A 13,802-nucleotide genomic window follows, 5' to 3' on the forward strand; every position below is an offset into this window, starting at 1 on the left:
GCCTTGGTGACCTCAGAATGGGGTTAGAGACAGTACAGACTTAGGAAGCAGTGGGGTTCCATGTGGGGCTGACTTGCAGCTGCGTCCTAAGGCAGAGAAGCTGCCTATCCAGACCTCTCCTGGGGTGGAGGACCCAACAGCCACTAAATGGCAATAACCCTGGAAAGGAGCTGTGGGTTCAGATGTGGCCCACTTTGAGGACTGCAGCTCTGCAATCTGAGTAGGCAGCTTGGACTCAAAAGGAACAAGCACTTCTGTTGCCCCCAAACCTGAAGATTCTTGCAGTGAGCTGATGGAAGCTGGGACTTGCTTCAACCAGGGGCAAGCCTACAGTTGGGTCATCCAAACCTAAACTGGGATTTGCAAAATGATCAGATTTTATTCAAGATCAGCTTGCTTGGGGTGTGTTAAAGTTTGCAGGTCCCTGGCCTGAGTGGGCCCCTGTGATCTTTGAGAAACACAGCAGCATCCAAACCCAGAAACTATAAAACAGGACTTAAAAAGGTTGGACAAGGACAACTAGGTGGGGAAGTGTATAGAGCTTTGGCCCTGGAGTCAGGAGGACCTGAGTTCAAATCCAACCCAAGACACTTAATAATTACCTAGCTGTGTGACTTTGGGCAAGTCACTTAACCCCATTGCCTTAAGTAAATAAAATTAAAAAAAAAACTTCCCTCCAGAATTTTACAGAACCTGGTTTCAAGGCAAAACCCTAATTCAGGAAATAAAACTGGAAAAACAAACAACATAAAGACTCATGATAAAAAGCTATTATGTGATAGATGCTCAAGACAAAACTTGGATGAAGAAAATAACTTCAAAAGACCTACCAGCAAAAACACAACTTGGTTACCAAATCAAGCAGGATTCCTGGAGGGAAGGAAGAAATTTTTTAAAAAGTCTTAAAATGTAACAATTGAAACAACAGTGCTAGAGGAAAGAATTAGAAAGGAACTGAGAGTTTTGCAAAAGAATTAACAACTTAGAACAAGATGTACAAAACTTTACCAAAGAAGAGAATGCATCAAAACTATAATAAATACCAACAGAAGTTAACAAGTCTACAATACAAAAAGAAATATTTAAACAAAGACAAAATACTAAAGAAAAAGAAGGAAATGGAAAGTACTGAGATTAAAATTTTTTTTGTTGATCCTAGGTACATTTAATTGATTTTGTCCTGTTACTGTCTTCACACTAAATTTCTGAACTAAGTTCAGAATTCAGCTGGATTATAATAGGTTAAGTCTAGAAATCTAGTTCTCCAGTTAATCACTGTTTTATTCTTTCTTGCCTCAAGGAATTTAGCTAACCTTAATCCTTCGAGCTTTGTCTGGTTTGATGTCCAAAGAAGTTTGGGTCACTATCATGTAGGTAGACTCACATACTTCTTAGTCACAGGAACATGTTGTTTCCTGTTCCTCAACTATGTAAACTATCATGTTGCTTTCAACTCCATGAAGTTACCTACCCTATTCTGTTCTTTGTTCATTATTTTCCAACAACCTACAAAAAGGGAGCTGTTATTTTGCTCAGGGTCTTTGGGTGGAAACTGAGGTAGTCATTAATCCTTCTAATGCTCAGGTACTGGTCCTGATAATAAAAATATAATCTTTTTTTGTGATTTGCTTTGTTTTATTAGTAAAAATATAATCTTTCTCAGAAAAATATGCCTCAGTTTACCTTTTTGTTAAATTTAATTTGTAATATATCATAGTACATGATAGAAAAACACTGACCTGAAAGAAAAATCAAAGAGAGATAATTTAGGTGTCATTGAACTACCTGAAAGCAATGATTTCCCACCATCCCCCCCCAAAGAACCCGGATATCATATTCAAGAAATAATAAAAGAAAACAACCCAGATCTTTTATAACTAGGAGGCAAAGTAAAAATAAAAAGGATCTATTGGTCACTCCTGAATGAAGTCCCAAAATGAAAATTCTCAGGAATGTCAGAATCAAAACTCATAGTTTCCAAGTTTAAGAAAATACTTCAAGTAGCCAGAAAGAAAGCAACTACTACTATAAAAAGAGAAGAGAGCTTGGAATATGGTATTACAAAAAGAAAAAGATATAAACTTGTAATCAAAAATAATTTACTCAGCAAAACTAAAATACAAGGTGAGATAAAAGGTCTTTTTTTTTTTTAGGTTTTTGCAAGGCAAATACGGTTAAGTGGCTTGCCCAAGGCCACACAGCTAGGTAATTATTAAGTGTCTGAGGCCAGATTTGAACTCGGGTACTCCTGACTCCAGGATTCTATCCAAGCCACCTAGCTGCCCCAACTGCGCCACCTAGCTGCCCCAACTGCGCCACCTAGCTGCCCCAACTGCGCCACCTAGCTGCCCCTAAATAAAAGATCTCTAATGAAACAGAAAACTTCATTCTTTATGAAAAGCCCAGAACTGAATAGAAACACTGAAACACAAATGCACGAGGCAAGAGAAACACAAGATAAATATAAGGAAGCAATCAGGAGGGAAGGGACTACACAAACATTAAGTATTTATGTTCTAAAAGGTGAAATGATTTGTCAGCATGAAATCCCAATAAAATCATGATTCACAAAGTGGGTTAAACAAGACAATGGACCTGGGAATGGTTTTATTATGTTTTAATGAACATGAAAGATTGAAAGAGAGAAAACAGAATATTCTAGAAAGAAAGGTGAAGGAAAACTTGGATAACTTATCTTACAAAATTGGACTGTGAGTAGAAAACTATATAAATAATAAGAAAGGGATGGAGTGGTTGTCACTTGAACTAGTCAAAAAGGGAAAACACAAACACACATAAATAAACAGAGAAAGTATGGTATATTAAACTCAAGGAAGAAATAGGAGGAAGGGAGATGGCAAGAATGAGAAAGTAGAGACATTTACAGATGGATTAGTTATAAGAAAACAAATTCTAACCTCAGAAAGTAGATCATGAAGAGAAGTTTTTTATTGGGGTCTGTATAGGGGAAGAAAAAAGTGGTAGGGGAGCAGAAGATTATTTGAATTATAGATCACTAGTGATGAAAATATTTCTCTCTTACCACATTCTTTGCAAAGAGAGTTTAGGGAACAAAAGGGAGAAAAAAAATAAGAAAATTAGATGGCAAGAACACAATTAGTGAACATAACTATGAATGTGAGATAAGTTCACACATAAAATGGAAGAGGATAGTAAAATAATTGAGAAAAGATACCAAAATATATTGCTTATTAGAAACATACTTGAAACATAAAGATTCATACAGAACTAAAATAAGGGGCTGGAATAAAATCTATTATGCCTCAGTTGAACTAAAAAAACAAGGGTACTAAACATGATCTTAGCGAAGATAATTGCAAAAAATAGTCTTAGTTAAAAGAGATAACCAGAGGAACTACATTATTCTGAAAAGTAGCATAGAAAATGATTAATATAAATACTTAACATATATGTGCCAAATAACAAAAATCCAAAGGAAAATCTAAATGAATTATAAGGAAACATAGATAGTAAGACTACAATAATAGGGGACCTCAATGATTCCCTTTCAGAGGTAGATAAAATCCAACCTAAAAATTATAATACCTGAATAAAATTTTAGAATGTTTAGCTATGATAGAACTCTAGAGACTATTGTATGACAATAGGAAGAAGTGGCTAGCTACTTCTTTGTATTAGGGCACAAAAACTTCAGAAACAAATACAGAAAAGCAGACATATTATACAACACCATTTTCTGACCAAATGTATATATATTATATTTAATAATGAGGAATTGAAGAAAGCATTAAAATGAATTTCAGTCTAAATGACTAAACTCCAAAGAATTCATATGTAAAAGAAGACTTAATAGAGATAACAAACAATTTCATTAAATATAATGACAATACTGAGGCAATATACCAAAATTTGGGTGATGTAGCTAAAGTAGAGTTTAATGGAAAATTTTTATCTCTAAACACTTTTATCAACAAAAGAGAAAAAGGATATATCAATGAATTTCACAAATAACTAAAAAGACTGGAAAACCAAAATATTAAAAACTTTAAATAAATACCAAAATGGAAATCTGAAAATCAAAATAATGATCAACAAAACTGAAAGCAAAGAACCAACAAATTAATAAATAATACTTGGATATGTTTTTTTAAAAACAGAAAAACCATTAATTAGATTTAAAAAAGAAATTAAAAATCAATTTACAAATAAGTTACTGCTAAAAACAAATTTCTATAAATCAGCTTGCATTTGAGCAATAAGCCAGTGCTGAATCAAACTGGGCAAGGTTTGAAAAAGTAGTAATAGGAAGATAAAGAGTTTAATAAAAATGTACTCATAACAATTGTGCTAAAGGTCTTGATGCTTAGGTGTCCCCTCACTATGATTTAACATTTATTAATTAATTGCTATATGCTGGGAACTGTTCTGCTAATAAAACAAATACAAGCAAACAAGAAAGTGCCTTACATCAAGAAGATTACATTCTAATGGGGGAAGAAAATATGTAAAAGGGAAATGGAAAGGATGGGATGCTGGGAGGGGGAATGAGGGACACCATATTATGGAGGTGTCTTAGAAGTGACAGGAAGCCCTGGTTTTAGCAAGAGACAAAAATTCATCTATCAAAGTCCACCAATCCAAAGACTGAGTCCAGGGTTCAAGTGGAGAAAAATGAGATTGATGATCCAGGTGCAAGTAGCATGGTGTGATGATTCATAACCATTAGGACAATGGGGAAAGCTAGGGAAGATTCCCAAGATTAAAAGAACTTAAGTATCTATAAAGTAGCTGGGTTTTCTTCACCAGAACTCAGAATTTTAAGATTTATAAGGCCAAAAATCTAAAAGTAAAAAATTCTCCCCCTTCCCCTTAGAAACTAATGGATAAGGTTGGCTTAATTTGTATAGTCAGATGTTTGGCTAATATTAGAATATAAATTTTTCTGTCTCCTACTCCATTTAGGTAACTCCATATTGTTTTAAAAAAACATAAAAGAGCTTATTTCCAAGCAAATTGTATTTGAGGGGGGGAAAGAGGAAAGTGGGATTTATAGTGTGTTATAATTACTCTAAGTCTTGGCACCCCTCTTGTTTTATCCTGGTCCCTGAAATGACACAGGATTCAATTCAATTTTTGAGGGGTAGGCTTATGGTTTCATCAGTATAGAGAATATTAAAGTAGGAAAACTACCTCCATCTATGCCCTGAGAGATCTACCCATTGTCAGAAAGTGTTACGGGTAAAACCTGAACCTAGATTTTCCTAACTTCTAGATCATGCTTCAATACATCACACCATGATGTTTCTCAATCAGCAAACCCTTCTTTAAAACAGTCTAAGTATGGGGTGGCTAGGTGGCGCAGTGGATAGAGCACCGGCCCTGGAGTCAGGAGAACCTGAGTTCGAATCTGACCTCAGACACTTAATGATTACCTAGCTGTGTGGCCTTGGGCAAGCCACTTAACCCCATTGCCTTGCAAAAACTAAATAATAATAATAATAGTCTAAGCTTTATGCTTTCTTTTGGAGGCAATTGGAGTGAAGTGACATGCCCAGGATCACAAAGTTAGTGTCTGGGGCTGGATTTGAATTTGGGTCCCAATGACTCTAGAACCTACACTTCTTTTCAAGACAGCTCTAGTAATAGTTTTTGCTTCTTTCTATTCCCCACAGGACCCAAAAGATGGGAGGGGGGGATTTAAAAAATATTCTTTAAATTGGCAGTGTCTAAGAACACATTAACAAGTAAGCCTCTCTCATCCTTTCTAAAGGCTAGGATAGAATATAGTTTAACAAGAGATTCCATATGTCCTTTGAAGTTTTATTATAATGGGCACAGACTGAATAACAGATGTTTCAAGTACATGGTCTTAGTCCAACACTGGGATCTAAAATGAAGAAGGAATAAACTGCATCAAGTACTAAAAAAGCTCATCTGTTCTATCTGAAAACAATCTGATTCAATATTTTTCCTATTTTCACCTGAACTGCAATAAGACTCCCAAATGACTGAACTCTGTTTTAGTTAAATGCTGACTCATCAGTTCTGACATCAACAAAAAAAATTAACTGATGACTGGAGGAAAATCCAATATTATGAAAGGAATTTTCAACATACCAGGCAATATTCTTCCCACAAGAGCATCCAGTAACCAAAAGGACTGCTCTTCATTCTTTGTAATGAGAAGCAGATAACCCGCCAGGAAATTCATGCCCTACAATAGAAAGAACAATGAAGAGGAATTTATAATGGGCCTTAAAATCTTCTGAAAGTCCACATTAAAGACCAGTTCCCATTTATCTTGTTTGATCCAATAAATATAATACTCCTGATATATAAATAATAATGATAATGATAATAATAATAATAATATAGAGCTCTGGAGGTCATTAGCATTCTTTTGTTTTGTTTTGAATTATAATCAAGGATAGAGTCTCTTTGGAAATGATTGGGAAAAGAAAAGAGGGAAAAGAAAAGATACATAATAAAACTATTCCAATACTTTCTTTGAATACTGATGGTTCAAATCCAGCCTCAGACACTTGATAATTACCTAGCCTTGTGGCCTTGGGCAAGCCACTTAACCCCATTGCCTTGCAAAAAAAAAAAAAAAAAAAAAAAAAAAAAGAATATTGATGGTTAAAAGGGTTTTCATAATCTGATGACATAATCACATAACCTAAAAGAAGTTTTTCCCAATCCTTGATCTAAATATACAGGATATCCCAAAAGTCTTTAATAGCTTAAAATTTTTCCTGACTTTTCGGAGATCAAAATATTATAAATATAACAAGGGTTTGTTGAAGAAAAAATAAATAAGCCTTGGTCACAAAAGAAGGTTTCAGTCAAATCAGGTCTCACAGAACAACAGTCCTGGCTTCATTACATTCGACATTTACACGAATACAAAAGAAAGTGTAAAAATATAATGCCGTGAATTATTTAGAGGCAGTGATAACCAGGATCTATTACTGTTCATTGAGACTGGCTTTCTGAAAAGCATCTCCTATTTCATTCTTCTCTCCTTCTTCCCTCTCCCCCAGAATTAATCTGTGATGACAGGTGACAAAATGACCTTGGGTTCATCAGACAGTGTCCAGACACAAGAAAAAACTGGGTTCTGATGGATGTCACACAGTTACGATCAACCCCGCTCTGTTGGACCGACTCTGTATTCAGCAAATAACTAGGAAAGTCTGAATCTTAGGTGGAGCAGGCAAGCCCTTTGAACCATCTGTTGCTGGCCTTTACTAAAACCCTTTGAGCCAGTCTGGCTTTCTCTGTGCTGGGCCCATGCAGGAAGGACTGAAAATTTCAAAAGCTGCTTTCCAGTTCCCATGACGGCAGTGAGCTTGATGCTTGCAACCATGGTGACCAGAACCTGCCAGGCACTTTCTGAGGGGTCACAAGAGACTCTGAACCCCTTCCAGGAGGCGAACCTTTCAGTAGCCATGGAGCAAGACCTGGGGAACAGAAGCCTGAGAGGCTAGCAGGGCCCACACCTGAGGACTCTCTGGATCCTCAGCTTCTAGCATACTATATATTTCACATATAATGATCTTTCCCTTGTTCAAAGTTTCTATAAATGTAGCTTTCAAAAATCCTCTTGGAGAATGGAATGCTGAAAAAATATTATCACAGAGAAAAATGCAGACAATAGAAAACACATAAACACATAAATACGTGATGTCTGACTTAAATAGCTTTATTGCATATAAGTAGGTGTTTTCTAGATTGATTTACTTGACAAGTAAATCTGAGAAGAACCTTGTTTTTTTCCCAGTAATTCATGTAAATTTATACTGAAAACTAAAAACATGATGAAACCTTAAAAAAGTGCTTTACAAATGTTGGCTATTATTGGTAATAATATCAAAACCATGTGGAACCAGGACATCATACCTGATGTTCTACCCTCAACTAGAGTTTTAGTGAGCTTACAGAAAATGATCTTAGATCCCAATACTCTCTTTCAATTACAAAAGTCAGGCATTTTATTTACCTACTTAACAGTTTTACAAAGTACTTTACAAATACTTCATATAAACAACCCTAGGAGATAGGTGCTATTTATTATCCTCATTTTACAGATGAGCAAAGAAAGCATTTTATCTACCTATATAAGTAACAGTTTGAAAAATATCAGAGCATAAAAGAATTAATAGCAAGACAAAGAAACATTCTAGAAATTTAAGATCATTGTGTATGAAGGTTATATCAAGGAAATGAGAAGAATGAAATAATATTATTACATGTCATATTTGCTTGTGCTAAGTGCTGTGGAATTATCCTGAAAATGGTTTCCATAATCATAGAGATGTTGAGCTGTCATTCAAGTACTTTAATTCAATTACAAAAAACAGTCACTTCACAATAAACATTGTTAAAAATGGCTAACAGTATTTTAAAGTTTGTAAAACAATTTACAGACATGCAAGGGATGGGTGGAGCCTCAATGAGACCAGCAAAAACATAAAGGTCTGCAGAGGTGAAAAGTCAGAGAAACTAAAGGTCAAAGTGAGAAGACTTCAAGTGAAAAGTTGGATTAGGGAAGCACATTAAAAACCTCATTTAGCTCAAAGGAAAATTAGATTTCTCAGATCTAAAAATTCTTTTTAGGCTTTTCTTCTTTTGGAAATGTGTACCAGCTTAAGAACAAGAGCTAATTTAATGTCAGGAAATAGAATAAAAATGATAATCAAATTTAACTCTTAGTTTGTTTAGAACATTGCCTTCCTACCTCCAAGAATTTTCCATTAAGAAAGGATTGATATACTGATCTCAGGGAAGTGTCTTTGATTATCCAGAAGATCAGGAGTGGTCAAACAAGTTGTCAAATAGTGACTATTATTTTGGAATATGTATTTTCATATATGATGATCTTTCCCTTGTTCAAAATTTCTATAAATTTAACTTTCAAATTTTCTTTAAGAAAGGGATAGCTGAAAACATGGCAGAGAGGAGTGCTATGCCAGTTTGGATATCTCTCTTTTTAAAAAGTCTTTTGCAAAACAATGGGTTTAAGTGACTTGCACAAAAGTAGGTGATTAAGTGTCTGAGGCTGGATTTGAATTCAGGTCCTCCTGATTCCAGGCCAGGGCTCTATCCTCTGCACCACCTAGCTGCCCCTGGATATCTCAAGGATAAAAATGCTAGTATTTAGAATAATGTTCAAAAAATTTTGTTTCTGGAAGATTTGTGCCTAAAACTCAGAGTACAGTATTAATATGTTTTTCTTGACAATATGAAGAAGTCAGGGAGATAATGAATATGCCTCTAGGTCACACAAAACATTTATACCTTTGTTTCTAGTCCCTACTCTTCATAAAATTCCCAAAGAAGTATGGAAGGTAAAAATGACTGAATTGAAACTAATTACCCTAAGGCAACATGTAATTAATTACCCTATGTGTTATTGTTTTTCCTTCCTCCTGAAAGAGGATCAAGATGTTAGAAAAGTGATGCCAAAATAGGTAAATAAATTGGATATAAATGAGAGAGGGTTGTCCAAAGTCACCAGTCTCACTTTCTCCTCAGGAGCCATTTGGGTCCAGTGGCAAGATTTAGATCCAAATACCAGTGACGGACCTTGACCTTTTTAAGCTAAAGCCTTTTCTGGGTAGCAGTTTGACTGAGGTAATGCTGATTAAGTAATTGAAACTGGGAAAGAAATTAGGCAAAGAATGGCCTCTTTTACCCAGTCAAAAAAAAAAATCTTCAAAGGGAAGACCCTCAGGGTTTCAGATCAAAACAGAAACAATTGCTATATACATTCACTCTGAGCCACCAGAGCCCAAGCTACCCTAAAAAGCTCATGGAGCAAAGGGACTTTTGAGAAAGGAATAATGTTAAAAAAGATTGGTGACACTCCAATTGACTATAATTTACCCATCAAAAAACAGAGCACTGGGGCTCAACTGACTGACCAGTGTGGCAGAGATGTTGATTCTAAGAGCACAGGTAATAATAACTACATTTATTATTAAGGAGCCAACACATCCCCTAGGTGGTCAGAGGCAACTTGTCCCTTCTAGCCAACACACAGAAGCTCTAGAAAAGTAACTGAGTTACAGGTCCAGTAGTGACCTTGTTCCATGAAAGCTGCTAGGTCTTCAACCTGCTAGCCCAGCTAACAACAAAATGAATGGTGGTGCCCTCCAGAAGGACCTCTGGCCACATGGGCATCCTCCATTTGTGCCCCATTACCACTGTACCTTAAGTTTGTGTATACTCTTTTCCCCCCCTTGGATTCTGGTTGTACATGTGAGTTAGCATGCCCTTTGCATAGAGACAAATGTTTTCCAATCATTGCCCTGGCTATGTCAATTGAGTAAAAAACGATTCTGCTAAATAACTGAAGTCTATTGGGTAATTGAGGCAAAGTGCATCAGTTGGGGCTAGGGAACTGGTTCAAGACAGCCACACACAGGGTTGTCCCTAGATCTCTAGAAGTAGTAACAGTTACCCAACCTCTAGTGGTGTTTTACAAAGTAACTCATTTGAGTCTCATAATAATCTTATGGAGTAGATGTTATTATTATTCCCCTTTTACACAGGAAGAAACTGAGGTTTAAAAAGTTTAAATGGCTTGCTTAGTTACATAATTAAATGTCAGAGGCAGAATTTCAACTGCAGATCTACATCACCTCTATGTCAGAAATAATGAATTTCTACGTCGAAAAGGAACATAGCTCTTAATATTCAATATATTTATGACTTTCACTTTTAGTTCATGTAAACAATTGGTTTAAAATAGCTTAGACTGTACCTACCTGGCAATATCCTACACCTTGATTGTGATGTCCATATGCTACCAATACATTGTATAGTGTTTGTTGTAAGCAGGGATCAGAAGTCTGTCTGAATTTTACATTGTCTGGAAATGTCCTGTTCATGTCTATGGATATATATGAGAAAAATAAGAAGAGATACTTTGGGTGGGAGGGTAGAGAATATTTGCAAATCAAAGTAAGAAAACAAGGGATAATAACAAAAATATTTTAAAAAAAACAAATCAAGTGAAAAGTATCAACCTGACTATTGTATGTTCTTCACTGAAGCCTCATTTTGGCCATAAGAGCCTCTTTGCCCCATTCCATCCTTTGGATGCTCTCCTGCTTCTTCTATTCTTCCAGTATCTCTCACATTCCAAGATCTCTCAGCAAAGTCTTTCATTGCCCCATTATCTACCCTCTGATTCTCTCTAAATTAACAACTATAATGTTTTGATATTTTAATAGTTTTTTAGAACTAACTATTGCTTTGGGACTGTCTGATACCATTAAAATAAGCAGTAACATTTTAAAATTGATTCTTAAATATTAATTTTAACCTTTTTTTTAGGTTTTTGCAAGGCAAATGGGGTTAAACAGCTTGCCCAAGGCCACAGAGAGGTAATTATTAAGTGTCTGAGACTGGATTTGAACCCAGGTACTCCTGACTCCAGGGCCAGTGCTTTTATCTACTACACCACCTAGACACCCCAAATATTAATTTTATATATAAATAGGAAGAATATAGGGTCAATATTAATTTTATGTTTTCCCCTCTCTAAATCTGGTGGTGGAAACTCATTTAGATCAATATTTGCTACTCTATGATTTCTGGTAATAATAATGGACACTGATGATTTTACATGAAAGTCAGACCTTTGGATCATAACTCTTGAGCTAGATGAAATCTCTGAGAATTTTTTTAAAATTCTTTTATTTTATTGATTGTTCTGTTTTTGACATCATAATGGTTATCCTCCTATTCTCTCTTCCCTCCATCTCCCAGATAGTCATAGTATTTTTTTATTTTTATTTATTTAAGGTGATGGGGTTAAATGATTTGCCCAAGTTCACATAGGCAATTAAGTGTCTGAGGCAGGATTTGAACTGAGGTCCACCAGGGTCAGTGATCTATCTATTTTGCTACCTAGCTGCCCCCCAAGTAGTATTTTTGGGGTTTTTTTGGCAAGGCAAATGGGGTTAAGTGGCTTGCCCAAGGCCACACAGCTAGGTAATTAAGTGTCTGAGACCGGATTTGAACCCAGGTAGTCCTGACTCCAGGGCCAGTGCTTTATCCACTATGCCACCTAGCTGCCCCCAAGTAGTATTTTTTGAAAAGGAAAAGATGATCAGCACAATTGATCAGGTCATTGAAAAACATGTACAATGTATAACACCTGTGGAGATCCCAGCTCCATGAAGAACTAGGTGGTGTACATTTCTAACCCCTTAATTTTATGGATAATAAAACTGAAGCATGTGGAAGTTAAATGACTTGCCAAAGACCATGAAGGGAATGTCAGTGAAACTAACCCTCTAATTTAAAACCAGAGCTTGCCAGACTACACCTCTTTACTTGGAGCCATCAAATAGCTTGTGGTATCACAAAGAAAGTTATCACTAGTGTCAAATGAGAGTAAACTTCACTTATTTAAGGAATTTACATGTCATCCACATGTTCTAATAAACCCTTATTTAAAAGGTCAGTGTGGCACAATGAAAAAGCTATGGAATTTGAAGGCCACTTCAGCTTGCTGGATCACAGAATCATCTGTAAAATGAGGAGGTTGAACCAGATTATTTCAGAGGTTTCTTCCAGTTCTAATATGATCCTATGATTGTCATATAAATAGAGAGAAAATTAAATAGAAAATGTCTGTATGGCATGAGTTACCATGGACTGTCTATAACTTGCTCTGAGTTTTAATTCATTTTTAAAAATTAAACACTTTTGGCAATGTGGCCTAAGAGATAAAGGACCAGATAGATTTAAAACAACAGCAGCTTCCCATTCTGTTTTCCTAATCTGACCATTCTACCCCAAACCTGGTTTTATTGTTTCAAATTCAGAATAAGTATTTTGGCTATGCTGAGTGATTAACAACCAGGCTTTAATTATCTGGGAGTCAGTTACCACTTATGCTATGAGACCTTTGGCTGTACATTTGTTCTGTACTGACCTCAGCTAACCAAGAATTCTGAAACGTGGGGACAGGTTTACAACCATCTACCAGAATGCCTGGTCAGCTCCCAGTTCTCTGACCCTCAGCTGGAGGCTATTTGAACTTTGAGCTCCAGGTGCTAGAGAAAGAAGTCACAACAATATCACAGGACCAGGAGTTACTTGCAAGGGAGGACACACTGGACCAAAGTCTCCAAGGAATTGCAGCTTTTGAATAATTGCAGGTTCTTCTGAACTTAGATTATTAAAAGTTCATTTGATCTCCAATTTTTATTTCTTTCAAAAGGGTAAGATCTAAAATCTAAGAGGTAGAGATATTTCAAAAGTACATAGGCACTGAACAAGATGTGATTTTTTTTTTTAAGTTCTCCCAACCGGCAAGGTACATTCTACTCTTTTTCTTCTCTTTTCACCCGTTGATAAATGATTATCATTTACCATATGGAAAGGTATAAAATGAGAAGTCTATGGATAGTAGGAGTATTTAGAAAAGCCTTATAAATAAAATACAACTAAACAAATCATTAGGTTCAAAACTTTCTTCTAATACAAAGAATGAACTTTCAGCTAGTTATTGTTCCAGTTAATAAAGACTAAGGACTTTCTTTTTTTTTTTGGGGGGGGGGGAAGAGTAATTAGTCAGATATTTCTAAAATATCACCATTGATGATTTTAGTTTAGTCTTTATAACGCATATTCCATTACTTGAATTATGTTGCAGACTCAAAAAATACTTATTCAAGGGGCGGCTAGGTGGCTCAGTGGATAAAGCACCGGCCCTGGAGTCAGGAGTACCTGGGTTCAAATCCGGTCTCAAACACTTAATAATTACCTAGCTGTGTGGTCTTGGGCAAGCCACTTAACCC

At 35.8% G+C, this 13,802-nt stretch overlaps 1 protein-coding gene across 3 annotated transcripts in view; it reads right to left on the reverse strand.

Annotated features, from left to right (window-relative positions):
• Positions 1–13,802, reverse strand: part of GRTP1 (growth hormone regulated TBC protein 1) — an 80,304-nt gene that overhangs the window by 41,432 nt on the left and 25,070 nt on the right. For all 3 annotated transcript variants that reach the window (XM_074192089.1, XM_074192091.1, XM_074192088.1), the window contains exons 4-5: positions 10,755–10,879; positions 6,100–6,196 (exon numbers count right to left, since the gene is read on the reverse strand). In XM_074192089.1, the coding sequence (XP_074048190.1) occupies positions 6,100–6,196; positions 10,755–10,879 (222 nt within the window). The remainder of the gene's footprint in view (positions 1–6,099; positions 6,197–10,754; positions 10,880–13,802) is intronic.

This window comes from Macrotis lagotis, chromosome 6 (assembly GCF_037893015.1).
Source record: "Macrotis lagotis isolate mMagLag1 chromosome 6, bilby.v1.9.chrom.fasta, whole genome shotgun sequence".
NCBI classification, from domain to species: Eukaryota; Metazoa; Chordata; class Mammalia; order Peramelemorphia; family Peramelidae; genus Macrotis; species Macrotis lagotis.